Source organism: Caloenas nicobarica, chromosome 23 (genome assembly GCF_036013445.1).
Source record: "Caloenas nicobarica isolate bCalNic1 chromosome 23, bCalNic1.hap1, whole genome shotgun sequence".
Lineage (NCBI taxonomy): Eukaryota > Metazoa > Chordata > Aves > Columbiformes > Columbidae > Caloenas > Caloenas nicobarica.
The window spans coordinates 4,990,763-5,010,281 of NC_088267.1; the positions used below are offsets into that span (position 1 = coordinate 4,990,763).

General features: G+C 60.6%; 2 protein-coding genes across 2 annotated transcripts; one reads left to right on the forward strand and one right to left on the reverse strand.

Annotated features, from left to right (window-relative positions):
* Window positions 1-675: 675 nt before the first annotated feature.
* MYCL (MYCL proto-oncogene, bHLH transcription factor) lies at window positions 676-4,514 on the reverse strand. Its single transcript, XM_065650546.1, has 2 exons — window positions 4,010-4,514; window positions 676-1,736 (listed from the first exon to the last, which is right to left on the reverse strand). Exons 1-2 carry the CDS (start codon window positions 4,512-4,514, stop codon window positions 1,177-1,179), a joined length of 1,065 nt encoding a protein of 354 aa, XP_065506618.1. The 3' UTR covers window positions 676-1,176.
* A 5,381-nt stretch (window positions 4,515-9,895) lies between these two features.
* On the forward strand, window positions 9,896-19,004 carry MFSD2A (MFSD2 lysolipid transporter A, lysophospholipid). Its single transcript, XM_065650587.1, has 14 exons — window positions 9,896-9,973; window positions 10,056-10,178; window positions 10,684-10,808; window positions 13,499-13,622; window positions 13,752-13,830; window positions 13,943-14,115; window positions 14,204-14,294; window positions 15,193-15,314; window positions 15,576-15,659; window positions 16,448-16,531; window positions 16,795-16,907; window positions 17,121-17,264; window positions 17,468-17,644; window positions 18,413-19,004. The coding sequence occupies exons 1-14, from the start codon at window positions 9,896-9,898 to the stop codon at window positions 18,468-18,470; spliced, it is 1,575 nt and encodes a 524-aa protein (XP_065506659.1). The 3' UTR covers window positions 18,471-19,004.
* The last annotated feature ends 515 nt before the right edge of the window (window positions 19,005-19,519 follow it).

Consider the following 19,519-nt stretch of genomic DNA (forward strand, 5'->3'; position numbering starts at 1 on the left):
TTATTTCTATTCGTGTTTGCCAGTGGACAGGACACCCCAAAACATGGGGGCCACACCAGCCCCCACCCGGGAGCATCGTGGTGTTATGCGTGGAAACCCAGAGCCGCCTGCATGGAAAAAGCGAACCCAGGCTGTTGCAAACTTATTTATTTATGAAGTGTGAGGTAATGAAGAAAGTGCTAAATCCGACCACAGTGTTAACTCTAACAGTTCTCAGCAGGTCAGTGGGGACCCCAGGGTGCTGTCCCGCAGAGCCACCCCTGCCAGCACCCTGGGGAGGGGACAGGGGACTCTGTCACCCCTGTACCCCAGCACAGCTCGGGGAGCAGGATAGCACAGGCAGGGGGAAGCCTCGAATGCAGCACAACCCCCCCTGCACCCAACCTGCCCCTTCCAGCCCAGCTTCCTGCAAAGGCCAAAGCTTTGCTGGTGATTTTGTGTGGCTGCTGGTGAGGGGTTGCTCACAGAGGTGGGAAAAGGGGTCACGAGGATGGGAAAGGGGAAGAAAAAAAAAAAAATCCCCCGTTATTGCAAATAGGTGGTTTGGAGAGCTACAAGGGGGAACCGGCCTCGGTGAGGACTCAGCTCAAGGGTCCAGCAGGAACCAGCCCCTTCCTGATCTCCCTAAAGTGCAGCAGGACTGAGCCCTCCCCCACAGCAGCAACCCCCCTCCAAAAAAAAAAGTTTTATATATATATATATAAAAAGCAAACTCTTTACCAATACTTCTCCAAAAGTGGTACAAAAATACAGTATAAAAACACAGCCTCCAGTATAAGACTCGCAGTTACAGCAGCAGTTTCTAGAACAGAAAAATCCAAGACAAGCTACTGTGTGAAGTGGTAAGAAAGTAAGGTACGGTCCAGCCGAGCAAGGGGATCACTGTTAGCCCACAAATCAAAGCAGTCACTTGAGAAAGCTGGACAGGGCAAATCTCGCAACAGCCGGTGCCAAGACGCCGGCCCCAGGCAGGCGATGCCACACGGAGGGGGGTCCCACAGCCGGGAGCGGCACCACGACCACCCCACATGCAGCGACCGCCATGTGCTCCAGCCCGCCGGGGCCAACAGTTCAACAACCAACCAACAAAAAAATTTTTAAATGTGCAAATTGAGAGGGACACGGGGTGGAGGGGCAGGGGGGGTGTGGGGACCAGGGCGGGGGGCACATTGGGTGCTAGTCCCCCTTGAGGTGAGCAATCCGTTTGAGCAGCTGAGTCTGCTGCAGCCGCAGCTGCCGCTTCTCGGCCGCCATCCTCCTCTCGGCACTGATGAGGGACTGCAGGTACTCGGAGGATTTGCTCAGAATCACCACTTTGGGTGTCTTGGGGCAGCTGGCGAGCCCGGGCACCTGGTCCCGCAGGGCCAGGAAGCGCGAACGCAGGTCATTGCGCCGCTTGCGCTCCAGGAAATTGTGGTTTTTCCTCTTGGCCACGTCCTCGCTGTCGGAGCCAGGGCTGCTGCCGGCTTTGGGTAAGCCGGGCTCAGGCAGTGTGATGGCAGGGGCCAGCTCTGCAGCGTTCGGTGGCTTGTCCTCGTCCTGCTGGGGTGGCTCTGGTGGGGGACAGGCGTCCGGTGGCGAGCGGGCGGCGTAGTTGTGCTGCTGCTGGTGGACCGAGATGTGGAAGCGTTTCATGCAGGGGTCCAAAGGGTCGGCGCGCAGCGTGATGGTGACTGGCTTCCTCAGGCTGAGCGATTGTCTCTTCTCCACGGTCACAACGTCGATCTCTTCACCTTCTGCTCAAAATGGATGCAGCAAAAAGAAAGAAAAATTCCCCATCAGTTGGAAGAACCTGGTCACCCCTCGTCACCCCGCCGGGGCTCCCTGCACGATCCCCCTGCTGCCATCCCACAAAAGTTCACTCGTGCACTGCAAAGCCACTCTGCGACCTCCAGAAGGGATTCTGTGATTTAAAAACTCCTCCAATATCGTCACACAGGAAGAATTTTCCCTCCGCATTCATGTGCTCAGTCCCCTGAAACTGGGATAGGGCTTTACTTCCACCTCACTTCTGCACAAGGAGCAACATGTGTCCAGGATGAAGAATCATCCAGTAAGAAACACCAGAGCCCACCTGGGGGGACAGGAGGATGCTGGGGACCTGGCACAGCCTGACTCCAAAGTTCATCCTGGTTGGATGCTTTCATGGCCCATTGGAATTGTAAATGAGGGACATGGGGGCAGAGCTGCTCTTTGTTCCCCTTGGCTGCAGCTTCCCACTTGGGTGACTTGTTACTTTTCACAAGTGATAAACCCCATTCAGCCCAGGCTTCCTGGGGACAGAGGGGACAATCCCCGTGGTGCAGGGGGAGAGGGAGCGGTGAACGGGTCCCTCCCACCGACTTGGTGAACCTCAAAGGCATCTCAAGCCCAGGAGTCAGCAGGGGGAGGTTATCAGAGCTGTGAACAGCAAGACCCAAATAAAGCATAACCAGAACCAAAGCACCCTGTCTGTTGTCACCACACCTTGTCCCACCCCAGCAAAGCCCAGTGGCATGAAGCTGGCCCCTGGGGACAGTGGGATGACTTGGCTCCAGACACACCTCACATTCTCACTTTAGGAAAACAATTTCAACTTTCTTTCTTAGACTTTCGGGGAAAATACAGCCAGTCACTAAAGGTCAAATGATGATGCTCAAACCCCCACCAGCACCTTGGGCAGAGGCCTGGCCACTCCTGGAGCTACTGGAGGGGGGACACTCGCTGTCCTCACACAGTCCGACGGTCGCGCTCATCAGTGTCACAACCCGACCGGTCCCAGCCACGTGTGTACACACGGACCCCCCCACCGCCCATTAATAAAAGTCGGGACGCATGGCCCCGCCCCCCGGAGGCGCCCATTGGCTGCCTAGCGGGGCCGGCCGGCTGCCCTGCCACCCCATTGGCCCCTGCCGCTGTCCATCAGCGCGGCCCCCTCTCATTGTTTGCAATCTGTTGCTTTTTGTTCGGCGCCCACGTGGCGCGACCGGATCGGGACCGAGACCGATCCCGGGACCGGGACCCCCACGCCATCTCCCCCGCACCCCCCGGCCGGCCCCCGCAATTTGGGTTAAGCCTCTTAACGCCCGCGACCCGCTTTACCGTCCCCGGGCTCCTAATGGCATTAAGTCCCCGTCCCGCGCCGTGACTCACCGGCGCAGGTCGTTGCCACCGGCAGATTTATTAACGGGGTCACGGCACCGGCAGAGCCGCGTCAGCGCTTCCACGGCAGCCAAGTCAGCCCGGCTTCCGTGGGGGCGAGGGAAATGGCGTACGACCCCCGCGGCCGGGGGGGGTTGGGGAGAATGTTTGTAAATAGGGACTGAAAATAAGTGGTTATAGCCCAAGATGCCTTGGTCTGGTGGGTTTCAGAGGCATCCGCTTCCCAGTGCGACTTCCCGTGTAAACACTTCGACCCCCCCTCCCCACGCGTGACACGCAGACGTGCCCTGGGGGTGACCCGGGACGCGCTACAGCTGATGCGCGATGTTCCTGCCCATCCCACGGAGCCACCGCCTCGGGGGACGCGGCCGCTACTCCACAACCTGACAGCCCCAGGGGATATTTTGCTTTTTGTCCCGAGGAAAGCTCGTCCTGGGTGGGCCCCGTGAGCCTGGGGGAGAGGAGAAAGAGCCGAGCCTACGAGCCCGCAGCAGAGCACACTGCAACACTCGAAAAAAATAAACTTTCCACGGTGAGCTGCAAACTTGTCCCTCACCGACCAGCCCGCGAGGCTCCCGTGAGGCCAGGCCGGGCGAGAGGGGCCACCAGAGACCCACGCAGCTGCCGGGGGGAGCCCCACGTCCCCTCCTGCGTGGGGTGGGGGATTTCCGAACAGGAGCCCCGCGGGAAGGGGCGCAGCCGAACCCGCTTTGTTCGTGGGACCGGGACTCACTTGGAACCGCAACAAAAGGCGCTGCCTGGGAGGCTCCCTGCACACACATGTGTGGACACGCGTGTCCTCCCCGCCGGGCTCCCCGCGGGTTGCAGCAAGGCTGCGCCGGGGCCAGCCCGCACCTCCATCCCTTACCAGAATCGCTTTGGCCCTCGGATCCCGAGGATGCGGGGATCTTGCTTTCGGCCAGCGGGCAAAGGAAAACGGCAGCGGGATCCACGCACTCGCTCACCGAGCTGCTGAACCCAAAATCCTGGGCGAAAGAGGGTTTGTGGGGGGTGGCCCTCTGAGTGCCCGTGGAAAGTTTCTCGGTCATCGCCTTCTCCAGTCTCTCCCGGGCTGAGAACCCGCTCCACATGCAATCCTTAAGGATGAAAGCGCTCAGGTTCCCGAAGATCTCCCCCGTCCCTATGAGATACTCCGGCTCTTCCCCAGCCAGGCAGTAGCGGGAGAAGCAGCCGGAGCGCTCGTCCGCCCCCGAGCAGCAGCCTTTCTCCCCGGGGGTGCCCAGGGGGGACAGGGGAGGCGTGGGGACCAGCTCGAACTTCTTCCAGATGTCCTCGCTAGGTGCCGTGGAGCGGTGAAAATCCTCCTGGGCGTCGTGGTCGTAGAAGTAGTGTTGGTACGAGTCAAACTCCATCTCTGCATGGAGGGGAGGGAGGTGACAAAAGGCAGAAAAGAAAAACGGGCGCCACTCGTTCCGAACTGCAGCCCTGCTCAGGAAAGGGGTTCTCCCAGCCTCATTGATGAAGGTGGGGAGCCCCCACCCCCGGTGCACCCACCTCGCCCGATGCTGCGGGTCCCAACCGCACCAGCACCCAACCGGGACGGCGGGTGCATTGTTTCCCCCCCGCTCTTATAGCCTCTCTGCAGCGCCTGGCCCCGCCCTCCGACCAATCGCTGAGCTGTGATTTGCATAGAGGGCGGGTTCATGGATATTCCCCGCCCCCCGGGAGGGCACTGTTTGAGGAATGCCGCAGCCCCCCCGCCCCGGGTTTACCGGTCCTGCTAACGGGGATGCTGACGGGGATGCTAACGGCGCTATTAACCAGCGACCACCCCGTGCGCTGGGCTGGGGGACCCCCGTTGCCCCTCAGAGTGTCCCACCGGCTCCCGATGCCATCCCCAGCCCAGCGGAAAGGTCGGGGTTTGGGGGACCCCCCTCTGCAGGCGCTAAGGAGGGATTCCTGCAAGAAAGATTTTGGCTGAGGCCACCCAGGGCAAGTGCAGCGGTGCCACCAGCCCGGGGACATTCGGCTGAGCACAATGGCAAAGCAAACTGCAGAAGCAGGGACATGTCACAGTGAGGCAAGGACCCCCTTGGTGTGTCTCCACTGCCAAGGTCCTTCTAGGAAGGGCAATATATGTTGTGAAAACACAGCGAGGCTTTCACCTCACACAGTAACGACCATGGCATCGTCACACACACAGGTGCTGTTACAAAGTCCACCCGGGATGAGCAGATTTCCCTCAGCGATGTGCCCAAACCCACTTCAGCCTCAGCACCCCCTCCTTTTGCCACCCAGTGCAGTTGGGGCCACAGGACCTGCCCCGGCCAGCGGCACTGGGAGCTGTGGGGGTTGGGTCCTTGGGAGGTCTCTGCAGGGAGCAATCAGCCGACCAGCATAGCCCAGTACAGCCCAGTACAGCCCAGCCCAGCAGAGTCCTGCATGGCCCTGTACCATTCTTCATGGACCAGCACAGCCCAGTGAAGCCCAGCACAGCCCGGCTCTTTCCAGCACAGTCCAGCATGATCCTTCGTGGACCAACACAGCCCAGTACAGCCCAGTGTAGCCCAGCATGAACCAGCACAACCTCGCGCTGCCCAGCGCGGTCCAGCACAGCCCGCCCGGTTCCCCCGGAGCTCTCCCGGTTCCCCCGGGCTCCGGCCGCCACCGGCGGGCGCCGGGCGCCACCTGCCGGGACTCGGGCAGGGCCGGGGACCCGCGAGGGAACCACCGGCCGTGGGACAGCGGGGACGGGGCGGGGACCACCCCACCGGGCACCCCGGCCCCGCTCAGCAGAGCTCCGGAGGGGAGCGCCGAGGGGGGACAGCGCTGCCCGCTGCGCACAGCTCCGTGCCTCAGTTTCCCCATCGCTGAGCCGGCAGGGGGCACGAGGGAGGCAGAGGAGCAGGATCAGGAGCAGACGCTGGACTGGCAGCTGTTCGCAGGGTCCCCAAGCTTGTGGGGTGCCCCAGAGTTGCTCCAGCCCTTTCCTGGCTGGCACGGGGTGCAGCTGAGCTTCCAAAGCTTTGCCAGCCTTTGTGTCTGCACAGCAGGAGGGTGCTGGGCCCAGGGCTGTAGTTTCCCAGCCACGAGGGTACCATGGGGTCCCCATGATGGCCACAGCACCCTACATGTCCTCCTGGCCCATCGGGAGCATCCCAATCCCACCTGCATGCCCATGGAGCTGGGGCAGGAGCTCTGGGACCCACACAGCCCTGGGGGGCCCAGGCTGTTGTCCCCTTTGTGTCTGGTCTCAGCGCTGGCCTTTGTCCTCAGTCATTATAGGAGCCCTGGGCTTGTCCTCAGGGTGTCCCCAGACAGGATCCTCCCACCCCACGGCTGCTCCCAGCTCTTCGCCCTCCCCATCAAGTGTGGGTGAAGATTTCTCTCTTTAGGAAACAAGTTGCCCCATCAACATTAAGGGCATGAGCTGAGCTGCTGCAAGGGCTGTGGAGGCTCATCCTGCACCAGCATCTGCAGGGACAAGTGATCATAGTTGGGGACGAAGCTGGCATTGCCCCAGACTGCCTGCTCCAACACCAACACATCCCCGGGAACAACAGCAAAGGCTCCTACAACCCATAGCTCTGGGCCACGTCTCCTACCCCCTCCCTGCTGGCCTCGGGGACCTCTCCGGTTTTTCCCAGGGTGAGGCACGAGCTCCTCCCGGCTTCAAGGGGCTCCAGGTGCTTTGAAGGTTCGAAAGCAGCTCTGGAGAGGGCTGGAGGGGCCACACAGCCCTTTCATCCCAACCTCTCCAGGCGCTTGGCAAACAGGACCTGAGAGCCTCTCGCTGCCAGCGCCTGCACCGGCTGCACAAACAGAGGCAGGTGGTGAGTGCCCTGGGGGCTGTGGCACCATGGGTGACAGGGCTGGGGCCACCCACGGGCCAAGCTGGCACCTCACCATGACCCCCAGTCACAGGGCGCTGGCATGGCTCCACTGCCAGCACCGAGCACATGTCCCCAGCATTCACACAGCTCCGCAGGAGCTGCTGTGGCCAGGCCAGTGGCTAGTGCTGCTCTGGCACATGTCACAAGGCTGTTCCCAGGGACTCCGTGCCCTTGGATCCCCACTGACAGCAGGGCTGGACTTTGAAGCTCCAGCCTCACAGTGCTTCCCCACGGGGAACAGACACCCTGTGCCCAACAGGTGTCCTGGGGACATCCTGAGCTGGCCTCTGCCTCCAGCTGTCCCCATCCCGCTGCAGCAGCAGCCTTCAAGCCATCCTGCTGTCCCCATGGGGGTGCCAGGTCCCCAGGGACAGCAGAGGCTGTGAGACCCCATACCAACATATCCCAGCCCCGTCTTGTCCCTCTCAGCCTTGTGACACACTCCCCAGGGCCCTATGCGGCGGAGATGTGGGCAGCGCCGAGCGGCTGCCACTGCCGCCATGCAACACGTCCCCTTTGTCCCCATGAAGCTGTTGGGCAGTGGCCACAGGGGCTGGCTGGGCCCTTGCAAAATGCCTCCTGAGTCCCTGTGGGGTACAGGAGCACCACAAAATACTGCCTGGCTGTACGGAGTGGGGGACAGCGCTCACAGCCCTGGGGTCACGCTGGCCCTGGATCCCTCAGGGTGCAGCCACTCACTCTCAATTTAGCAGGCAGTGAAGGGCAGAGAACGGGGAGGAAAATGCACCATCAGCTCCAGCCCTGCTCCATCTTCAGCCCCCCCTGGACCCATTTTGTCCCTGGCACACCCTGCCTGATGCCAGGAGGTGCCCTGAGTCCCGGAGAAGCTCTATGGTGTGCAGGCAGGGCTGTCACCAAACCAGGGTGACACAGTGAGGCTGACCCACAGCCCCTGACAGCTCTGGGGCTCTCTTGCTGCTGTTTGTCCGCAGGCTCCCTGTCCTGGCTGGCCCAGCCTGGCAGGGCTGGCTGGTTTTGGGTGCGCTCACACTTACTCAGTTCCTGCTCCAGGCTGAGCTGGATCCGTGACAGCAGGAAGGTGTGGGTGGCAGGTGGGATGGCAGAGCCATCATCCACTGGAACAGCCCCCATCTTTATCTCTGTCTCCAGGGCTGAACCATGTCCCCAGGGCCAGCATTTGGGTCCCAATCCCTGAAGAGTCACCTCCAAACCCCAGTGGTGTTCCCAGCTCAAGGATTTGAGACTGGGTTGGTGTAGCATCACCGTCAGAGCAGTATTCGAGCTCTGGTTTTGCCTGCAATATCATCGCACTGGGCTGGTCCCAGTGCCATGGCGGACCCTGCGAGTGGCCCAGACCCAACCACCTGTGGGTCCCTGGGGACCCCAAGCCTGGCGGGAGCTGCCGCACCAACATCCCCATGGGAATCAGTCCTTGGCAGCTCATTTAGTGCTGTGAGGGTCCCCCAGAGCATCTGCTTGGGAGGAAGGTCTAAAATCCTCCACTAGAAATTGTGCAATACCAGACTTGGGGGAGAAAAATCCTCCTAATCCAGGGAAATCCTGGGCTTTTTGCTTCTCCTAATTCACATATAAGGCAGTGCTGCACCTATCTGCGGGCTTTCTGCACAATCTCCAGCACAAAGAGCAGCTCATTGTTCCCCTAAAGCTGCGTTTGCCCAGAAGGCAGTTTCTCGGTGCTTTGCTCAAGGACAGGAATGCCAAAAGCATCAGGAGCTGAGGAGCCCCTGGGACAAAGGGAGCGGAGCAATAGCACTGGGGCCAGACACAATGGGGAGCTGAGGGGGCAAGATCACCCTGTCCCCAGGGAGCCCCACCTCTGCGGGGCAGGCACATGCCACCATGGGAGTCCCCTTATGCCACCATGGGAGTCCCCTTCGTTCCTGCGCAACAGGAGCTGTGACCCTGTGACGTGTGACAGTGCAGGAGGAACCCACTGCACACACTGTGCGAGGGGACGGAAATTGTGAGTCAATGGTGACACCAGCACAGTGCTTCTGAAACCGGGGAGTGTCCAAAGCTGCTGAGACATGGCTCCATGCCAGGGACTTCCAGCCCCACTCGTCCCCAGCATCTGCTCAGGCTCTGCTGCGTCCCAGGTCCCTGCTTGGTTCCAGCTGCTTGTCATCCTTGCCTGTTGTCCCTGCTTGTCCCCGTCCCCATGGAAGGGCAGCTCCAAGTCCAGCTCCAAGTGGCAATCAGGCGATGGCACTGGGTGCCACGCTGGCCCCGCTGGCTCGGCCCCGCTGTGCAGCCCCATCTCGCAGCACATCTCAGGGCGATCTTTGAACCTCGGTGGCCTGAGCTGAGCAGGGTTGGTGGCTGTCACTGGGGTGACACAGCGCCGGCACAATCAAACCTGTGGGAATGTGGGAATGGAGGGATGAAGGGGTGAGGAATAGGGGAATGGAAGGATTAGGGATGAGGGGATAAGGGATAGGGGAATGGAGAGATGAGAGAATGAGTTATGGAGGAACAAAAGGATGAGAGAATGGGGGGATGAAGAATGGGGGGATGAAGGATGGGGAATGGACGAATGGGAATGGAGGGATGAGGGATAGGGGAATAGAGGGTTGAGAGATGAGGGGTTAAAGGATGGAGGAATGAAGGGATGAGGGACGGGAGAATGTAGGGATGAGGGGATAAGGGATGAGGGGGATAATGGATGAAGGGATAAGGGCTGGGGGGGATAAGGGATGGGAACAGATGAGACTTGGAGGAAGGATGGGGCCGGAGGGGCGGGAGAACAGAGGGAAGGGGTTGGGGGCTGGAGGAAGGGCCGGGACAGGAGGAGGAGGAGGAGGAAGAAGCCTCCCGGGAGGCGGGGGCGAGCAGCGGGGCGGGGCGGCCGGTACAAGGCGGGCGCGGCCGGCGGCTCGGGCTCATTCATCGCGCACGGCATGGCCGGGGGCGGCGGCGCGGAGCGGGCCCGGCCGGGGGGGCTCCTGCCGCCCGTCTGCCGCCAGCCCCGCCGCAGGGTGAGCGCCGAGGGGGCCGGGAGGGGGTCGGGATGGATCGGGGGGCGCTTCCCGGCCGCGCTAACGCCGAGCCCGGTTGCAGGAGAGCCGGGAGCGGCTGTCGGTGTGCAGCAAGCTGTGCTACGCCGTCGGGGGGGCCCCTTACCAGATCACGGGCTGCGCCATCGGCTTCTTCCTCCAGATCTACCTCCTGGACGTGGCGCAGGTACGGCCGGGACCGGGGCGGGCGGGGGCCGGAGCCCCCGGGGCGGCTTTGCCCGGTAAACGGTGCGGCCCGCCGGGAGGTGCGTGGTCGCGGTCCTGCGTGGGTGTCGGTCCGAAGGCTGCGGGTTCCCAGCAGGACCCGTGTGGCCGCTCTGGTGCCCCGGGCCACGAGATGGGCTCGTGGTGTCCGTGGGGCGGGACACGGGGTCTGTCTGTCCCACGAACCCGCCGCGTTCCGTGTGGGTGTGAAATGAGGAGGGAGAAGCGCCCGTGGGGTGGGGTTTGGGGAGGTCTGCTCTGAGTTTGGTGTGGAAAGAGCGTGGTGGGGCAGCACTGGGGGGGACTGGGGGACTGTGTCACAAATCTCAGTGAAAAAGGGGAAGAGACTGGGGGGTCGGTCCCCTGTAGCGGGGCTGCAATGTGCTTGGGAAGGTCTTGAGGAGCTCCGGAAAGGCAGGCAGGGGCACGGGGCGGGTTCATGTGTCCTGACACATCTTCTCCTGCAGCTGGACCCTTTCTATGCCTCCATCATCCTGTTTGTGGGGCGAGCTTGGGATGCTGTCACAGACCCCATGGTGGGCTTCTTCATCAGCAAAACACCCTGGACTCGCTTGGGCCGCCTGATGCCATGGTAAGAGCTGCCTGTAGCACTCTGCATCCCTGCCCGATGTGTCACAGCGCCCGCAGACAGCTTTGAGTGTCCCTTGGCATGAGGTTTGCCGGGCAGGACCTGCTGACACCCTGTCTCGCCCAGGTGAGGTGTCAAGCACCCCAAAAAGCCCGCGATGCTGCCAACAGCTGGGGCTTCACATCTGTGCCTGTTATTCTGACCGGTCCCAAGCTGTCCCTGTACGAGCTGAGCTCAGCTGTCCTCTGTCGCTGCAGCAGCTCCAGCCTCCCTGAGAGCTGCCCTGATGCTGGACTTTGTTCTTACCGCGGCTGCTGAGCCCTGACCGGTGGCAGGGCCACGTTGCCAGCAGAGCAGGTGGCATCACGGCCACAGGGAGGAGGGACGGGGGTGTGTGCGGTCGATGCCAGCTGATCGTCACGAGGATGTTCTTCTGTCAGGAAAACGGTTATTATGGCTCCGGGTGTCTGCACGTGGGTGCTCCCGCCACCCTTGGGAGCGGGGTGCTGAGCAAAGGGGTGTCGAAGGGAGTCGGAGCAGATGGGACGGGGTTTGCAAAGCCCCAAAGGGCTTGTGGCTGCACCCGGGGCAGACTGAGGATGTCCATAAACACCCATCCCTGCGTGGGACAAGGAGCAGAGTGCTAATGCCCAAGTGTGGACATGGCGGCACGTCCTACGCCAAAATAACCCACGTCCTGGGCGTCTGTGGGATTGCTGAAATACAATGCAGCAACTGGGGTGGGCACGGGGAGAGTGGAATTAGAGGGACACAGTCGTTTCCCCTGCAGATTATACCCTCTGCTTTTGGGTTTTCCTGGAATAGCTCTGGGCAGCGGCAGTCGGCTGTTGTTAAAGCCGGACTCAGCACATGGCCTGAAATAGCTTCCCTGCAGCCGCACGTGTGGCGGGGTCTGGGGTTTGGAGATTAGAGCAGGGCTCGGAGCTGCCTCGGGCTGCGCGGGAGAGCCGTGCACGCTCGGATGGCTGCCACGGCTCTGTTCGCTCTAATCTCACGAGTCGGGGGGTGGGGATGGAGCGGCTGCATTGCTCCAAAGGGCTCCTGCTTTGTTAAAATTAGCCAGGGCTTTTGACTTGCGCTGGGCCCCTCAGCAGCGCCGGGGCAGCCGGCTGCGAGGAGCTTGCTGCTATTGTGCATGGCTCAAGGGTGACCGGCTGAGTCTGATTTGGATGGAGTTGAGTTTAAATCTCCCGAGCTCAGGGTTTGCTGGCTGCGGTGGAGCTGGCTGTGGCTGGGGAGCTGCTCCCTGCCTCAGTTTCCCTGCGCGCAAAGCCAGGAGCTGCAGGGTGGCCTTGGAGGCTGCTGCCTGACCCCCTCCCTCAGACCCTGTGTCACCCACCCTGTGCGACGGTTTGTTGTGCAAAGTTGCTGCTGGGCTCTGCAGGGTCTGCTCTGCGGGGCTGAGCCCCAGCTGGCTCTGGCAGCTCCAGCTCAAAGCTCAGGGTTGCTCTGGCCCTCCGAAGGGAGAGGAGACCTTCCCCAAGAGCCATCACCTCTCTCCTTTCCAGTTTTTTCTTTTCGAAACACTTTTTGGTGTGTTTTGTTCCAGCAGCTCATTCACTGGCTGCTTCCTCTCCCCTGGCTTTGGGGACCTCACTCTGGCCCCAGCAGCTCCATTTCCTCAACCATCCTGGACTTTTTGGTGACCAAATTTTTCCTTGATGGTGGTTGAAGAGCTTTGACCTTCCGTCTCCGGGGCAGCAGCCGTTTGCAAACCAAACGGTTAACCGCCGGGCTGGGCAGGGGTGTGCGAGCCGGAACACACCATGAGCAGGAACACACCATCGCGCCGGGCCAATGAGCGGGCGAGTGCGTCACCAGCCTCCTCCAAGCTTCTTAATCACCTCGGTCAGGGGTAACTCAAAGTCACTTGTCCGCCACTGCCAGGAGCCACTGGCCAGCCCCGGGCAGGGCTCAGCACCCCCGTCCCAGCGCTGGGATGGGATCACAGGGAATTGGCACATCTGACTCGCACGCGCTGGCGCCCGCGGCGAGCGTGACATGGTTCCCGCCGCGCGGCGGCCGTGACTCATTCAAAATTTTCCCCTGGCTCCACGTATGCGTGAGGCGATAAGCGCGGGAGGGAGGAGCGGCTGGAGCTGGCTCGTCCCCTTCCTCCCCCCGCTGGGGTGACGTCTGCGCAGAAAAATGTACATGTGTTGGGTCCTGTGCAATGCCTCTGCCGCCTTTCCATCCATGGAGATTCGGTTTCTCGCTCTCCCCTCAAGCCCCAACTTTAAATTTAAACTCTGCATCCTGTGCATCGGCCTGGATGGAAAGATCTTGCTGTACCCCGGCAGCGGTGTGGCGGAGGGCCAGCCCCGAGCGTGTCTGGCTCCGTCCCCTGTCCTGGTCTGCTGGCTTCGTTTCAGGACGCAGCCTCTGACCAGTAGTTTGTGGACCACAGGGTGCTTGCAAATCCCCGAGCAAAATCAGTCTCCCAAACAGATGTGGGTGTAACCTCAACACCTGGCTCACATCCCTCCAGGAGGAGGAATTCCTCCCAAGTGATGGGGGGACCTGGGTGCTCGTGGTGTCCTTGGGCTGCTGGTGCAGGGTAGCGCTGTTCCCTGGATGGGTAGCAGCAGGACAAGGGTTGCGAGATGTGCTGGATGACGGAGAGAGATGCTCTTGGTGGCTTCCCGCTGGGCTAACGCTGTGTTCTCCCAAAGGATCATCTTCTCCACCCCCTTTGCCGTCATCTCCTACTTTCTCATCTGGTTTGTGCCGGACATCTCCAGTGGCCAAGTGATGTGGTACCTCATCTTCTACTGCACCTTCCAGACCCTTGTGACGGTGAGTTGGGCTCTGCACACACCAGGATGTGAGGGATGGAGGGGATGAACCGCCCCCCACTTCACCTCACTGAGTTTTGCAGAGGGACAGGTTCCCAACCCCGAGCTGATTCTCCTTGTGCCATTGCAGTGCTTCCACGTGCCCTACTCAGCGCTGACCATGTTCATCAGCAGGGAGCAGAGCGAGCGGGACTCGGCCACTGCTTACCGTAAGACTCTTTCCTTCCCTTCCTCACCTCAGCTGGGATGGGGATGAAGAGTTTTGCCCCCATGCCCTGGGTGCCCAAGGGCTGTGCTCAGTCCCGCTGGCCTCTCCCCCAGGAATGACAGTGGAAGTGCTGGGCACCGTGCTGGGCACCGCCATCCAGGGCCAGATCGTGGGCAAGGCGGACACTCCCTGCATCGAGAGCCTCCTCTTCATCGGCAAGACCAACTCCTCGGTGGCCATGGAGGAGCTAAACATGACCCACGACACCGGGTCGCTCACGGACACGGTGAGATGGGGGACACTCTCCTGGATTTTGAGCAGGCTGGCCCCTGGGATGAGCACCTTCCCTCACCGTTCGCTCCTCTCTCGCACAGAGAAACGCCTACATGATCGCTGCGGGGGTCATCGGGGGACTCTACATCCTCTGTGCCGTCATCCTGTCGGTGGGCGTGCGGGAGAAGAGAGGTGAGGCTTCAGACGTGATGGGGTACTATGGAGTCGTGGAAACCCTCTGGCTCCTGCCAGGGGCTCCTCAGGAGCCCAGGTGGGCTCTTGGTCACTCATTGGTTGTATTTGTAGTAAGGAGGTTTCAGCATGGAGGGTGTTGGTCTCTTCTCCCAAGGAAAAAGTGCCAGGATGAGAGGGAACAGCCTCAAGTTGCACCAGGGGAGGTTGAGGTTGGATCTGGGGAACAATTTCTTCCCCAAAGGGCTGTGGGGCATTGGAACAGGCTGCCCAGGGCAGTGGTGGAGTCACCATCCCTGGAGGGGTTGGACAGACGGACATGAGGTTCTCAGGACATGGGGCAGTGCCAGGGGTGGGGAACGGTTGGAGTCCATGATCTTGAGGGGCTTTTCCAACCAAAAGGATCCTGTGATTCTATGATTTGTGGGTCAGGCACTGGAGCAGAGGGGCTGGCAGAGCTGAGGGCTGGGCGTGGGGTCTGGGGCAGGCGCTGCAGAAGGGCCGTGCTGTGGGCAGGGGGCCAGAGCATCTCCAGGGCACAGCCCGGAGGACTTAGCTCTCTGCTCTGCGCTGTCAGAGATAAACCTTATCTTGCAGTTTTGTCTGGCCAAGGTTGCTAGTGCCAATTGGGGCATCCCAGAGTGAGGTGATATCCAAAGTCCAGCAGCTTCTGTCCTTCCCTTCTGCTTTGTGACCGGCTCTTATCCTAGGTGAATCACCCAGGCCATCCTGTCCCCAACGTGGGGCTGAGGGACCCCTGGGTGAGGACAGGGAGGTCCCTGGGCTGGGATGCTGTAGGGGGGCAGGGGCTTGAGCAGGGACGAGACACTGCACCCCTTGCACCCAAGGGTGCTGTTTCAGTGAGTCTAACAACGGGCTGATTTGCTCTGCTCCCCAGAGTCCTCTGAGCTCCAGTCGGATGAGCCCGTCTCCTTCTTCCGGGGGCTGAAGCTGGTGATGAACCACGGTGCCTACATCAAGCTCATCGCCGGCTTCCTCTTCACCTCGCTGGCCTTCATGGTAAGCACGGCCGGGCTCGGAGGAGGGACCGGCAGCAGCACAGCTTGGGGATGAGCCGCACGGGGCTCAGGTAGGATCCTGGTGGGCTGGGAGCACATGAGATGGCAGCTCGATGAGCCGGAGCTGCCCCGGGCAGAGAGGAAGGATGCGGCCTCGTGCCCTCAGATGGGTGGGTGAATTGGCCGCTTTCTTCCCCTGTTTGCGAGGAGGATCTCGAGCCTCTGGGGTGTCTGTCCCCCCCTAACGCTGTCTGCTCCGCAGCTGCTGGAGGGCAACTTTGCCCTTTTCTGCACCTACACCCTGGGCTTCCGCAACGAGTTCCAGAACATCCTCCTGGCCATCATGGTGCGTACGGCCCCATCCTGGAGCCTCTCGGGGCTGGGACTGTGGTGGGACACACGCTATGGGACCCCCTGTGTCCTCCCCAGGAGCTGGCGTGGGGTGGGGGCTCCATGGGCTGAGGGGAGGACAGTGTCCCCACCGTGGGGACAGTGACCGAAGGTCCCCCGGGAGAAGGAGCTGCCAAATGTCCTGCAAAGGCTGGGCGAGTTGGCAGGAACAGCAAAGCCTTTGTTCCCGTGTGAAGGCGGCCAGAGACGGGGAAAACCAGGAGCCGTGGGGGCCTTTTGTCCCAATCCTGCCATTTATCTCCCTTCCCCCCTGCCCTGAGAAAAGGATCTCAGTGTTTACTGCCAGCAAGATGGAGCAAAACAGCTCCTGGAGAGCCCTTTCCAGCTTTCCTCATCCCTGAGAGCCCTCCCTGCCCTCTTTGCTCCGTGAGGTGGAGAGGTCCAAGGTGCCAAGGTCCCCAGAGAGCCTGGCTCTCGGCCACGCTGTGCACAGCCAGCGGTGACAAGATCAGCTCCCTTCCCAGCACCGAGTATCGATTCTGGTCCCCCCTCGGTTTGGGCAGGTGTGTGAGGGATGGGGCGAAGGCAGGAGCAGGCGGTGTGGCTGCATGCCAGCCCCGGGAGTGTGTGGAAATCAGACCTGCTGGGAAAAGCTGTAAATGGGATGGGGGAGGTTGTGCCCAGGAGCTGCTCCTTGCTGGGAAGAGCTTTTTTTTTTTTTTTTTTTTTTCCCCAAAGAGCCTGGCCAGCAAGTGACACTGTGACCTCCTTCTCTTTCTATAGCTCTCGGCCACCTTGACCATTCCCTTCTGGCAGTGGTTCCTCACCCGCTTTGGGAAGAAGACGGCTGTCTACGTGGGCATCTCGGTGAGTGGGTCCCCTCGAGGTGCACGTGAGGGTGGTGTTGCCATGGGGCGAGCGGAGCTTTGTCCCTCAGAGGGCCGAGAGCTGGGCAGGGGTTCCTGCTAACGACGATTATGTGCCTGCCCCTCATCCTGAGCTTTGTGCTGTCGTGGATGTGGCCCAGGCGAGCAGAAGTGGGAGGGAGGGCTGGCGTGCACGGCAGGGAAGGGGAAAGGCTTTGTGTCTGGGTCAGGCACTGCTGACGCCAACCGGGTTTCTGTCCCCAGTCTGCCATCCCTTTCCTCATCATGGTGGCTGTCCTGGACAGTAACCTCATCGTCACCTACATCGTGGCCGTTGCAGCCGGGATCAGCGTCGCAGCCGCCTTCCTCCTGCCCTGGTGAGTGCGGGGTCCTGGCGCTCTTGGTGCTGCATCCCCCAGCGCTGGGCAAGGTGCTGCCAGGGCCTGCCGAGGTGGTTAGAAATCTTTGGGAGGCTTTTTTTGCAATGTTTTCAGCCCAAGATGGGGCTCTTGGAGGGAAATCCTCTCAGCAAGGAGAGGAAATGCTGTGTTGGCTCAGTCTTAGCGTTCACCATCCTGCTCTCTGCCCAGGTCCATGCTCCCAGATGTCGTAGACGACTTCAAGCTGCAGCACCCCGACTCCCGTGGCCATGAAGCCATCTTCTTCTCCTTCTATGTCTTCTTCACCAAGTTTACTTCTGGGGTCTCCCTGGGCATCTCCACACTCAGCTTAGAGTGAGTTCTGATGTGGGAGCTGAGGGACGGGGAGGGAGGGAGGCAAGTCTTGCACCTCTGCATCCAGGTATCTCTGCTCCCCAAGGGCTGGGAGGGAGCTGGAGGGGTCTAAATCCAGTTGTGGCTCCAAACCTCTCCCTGCAGGGGCAGGTTCACTTCCTACAGAATATTTCCTTTGCCTGAAGGTACCTTTCTCTCCGCAGCTTTGCAGGGTACCAGACCCGGGGCTGCTCCCAGCCCAAGGAGGTGAACTTCACCCTGAAGATGCTGGTGTCAGCCGTGCCTGTGGTGCTGATCCTACTGGGCCTGCTCCTCTTCAAGCTGTACCCCATCGATGAGGAGAAGCGGAGGAAAAACAAGAAAGCCCTGCAGGACTTGAGGTGAGCGTCAGCTTGTGATACGGTGGTAGGAAGCGCGGCGTGCCAGCGGGATGTGTGGAGGCAGGATCAGGCCCAGACGGGTTGGGACACACTGTGACTTGTCCAGGAATCCTCCAGGACCCGTGGGTGCTGAGGTGAGGGAAGGGCTGGCTTGTTTTCCCAATCCCGACTTCCAAAGAGATGGCGTGAGGTGTTGGAGACCAACGGGGAACCCGCCCCGCTTGCTAAAGAAAACTGGTTTGGGGACTGTGCGAGGCACCGCAGTCCCTCTGGAGCCCTTTGAAGGCTCCGCTGCTCGGAGGCAGGGATTGCTCCATGGCTTGCTCTGTGCATCCTCCCCAGCCATTCAGTTGGAGCTGGGGAAGGGGCTGGAGCACAAGTGTGATGGGAGCGGCTGAGGGACATGGAGGGTTCAGAGAACAGGAGCTGAGGGGAGACCTTCTGATCTCTGAACTGCCTGAAAGGAGCTTGGAGCCAGGGGGGGTCGGGCTCTGCTCCCCAGGAACAAGCGCCAGGACCAGAGGAAACGGCCTCGAGTTGCGCCAGGGGAGGCTGAGGTTGGATCTCGGGAACAATTTCTTCCCCAAAGGGCTGTGGGGCCTTGGAACAGGCTGCCCAGGGCAGTGCTGGAGTCACCATCCCTGGAGGGGTTGGACAAACGGACATGAGGTTCTCAGGACATGGGGCAGTGCCAGGGGTGGGGAACGGTTGGACTCGATCTTGAGGGTCTTTTCCAACCCAAATGATTCTATGACTCTTTGCCCCCAGGGAGGAGAGCAACAGCAGCTCGGAGTCAGACAACACAGAACTGGCCAGCATTGTGTGACCCGGGGCTGGGTCCCTCCGCTCACACCGGGGCTCTCCCAAGGACTCGTCCCCCCCCGGGGCTGGACCAGCCGCTGTCGGTGTGCGCCCTCGAGGAGCCGTGCAGAGCATCCGCTGACTCCAGCACGGGATCTGTGCCGGTCTTGTGCCTTCCACGGGATCCACAGAGCGCTGGTAGTGTACATTACACGGATTGACCCTGTGGTACCCATGTGCCTCACGAGGAACAAGCACTGTTATTCCCTGCCGGGTTCTGGAGAGCAGAAAAACTGGAGCTGGGATCCTTTTGCTCGTAACGCTCGTGCCCGCTGCCCACGTGGGGCCAATGGCCGTGGGACCGGGGTGATGGTTAGTGTACATTACACTGTCGATGTGCCCGCGCCAGGGACGTGAGCTCAACTCTGCTGTCTGTACATACGACACTAATTTGGAAAGCTGTTCATTTTTTTTTTTGAGAGAGAGAGAGCGCCTAATTAACTTAATGATGTAAATATGAAACTATTTCCTATTTGTATATATCTGTTCAGAAACTGAACTCAAGGACCTATTAATATTAAATTTACATAAAAATGGGGAAAGTCAGCTGTGTGGGTGCGGAGGACTTCTTTTGTTTGTTTGGCTGCTTTTTTTTTTTGTGCATGTCAGCAAGCCCAGGGTCCCTTTACATGCCACAGGGTGCAGGATTGACTTCCCCGGAGCTGAAAGCTCAGGAATGCCATAATCCAGGCAGGCAGCTGTGCCCGCAGCCCCTTACCCCCGTGCGGCTCCTCACTCAGTGCCTTCGCTGCAGCAACCCAACAAAGGCTCTATTATTTTCTCTCTTTCAAGAGACGACGGGGTGGAGGGAGGAATGAAATCAAAGTGCTGGCTGTGGAGATGGTGAACCCAGGGGCTGGAAACGGGAGAGGCAGCTGGGGAGCCGAGAGAAAGGGAATGCGGGCTGTGGGTGACACTCAACACTGTCTCCCAGGGCAGAACGCTGTGCAAGCACTAATCTTTGCAGATATTTATACCTTGCTCTCGCATTCCCCTCTCTGCAGCAGAAATGGG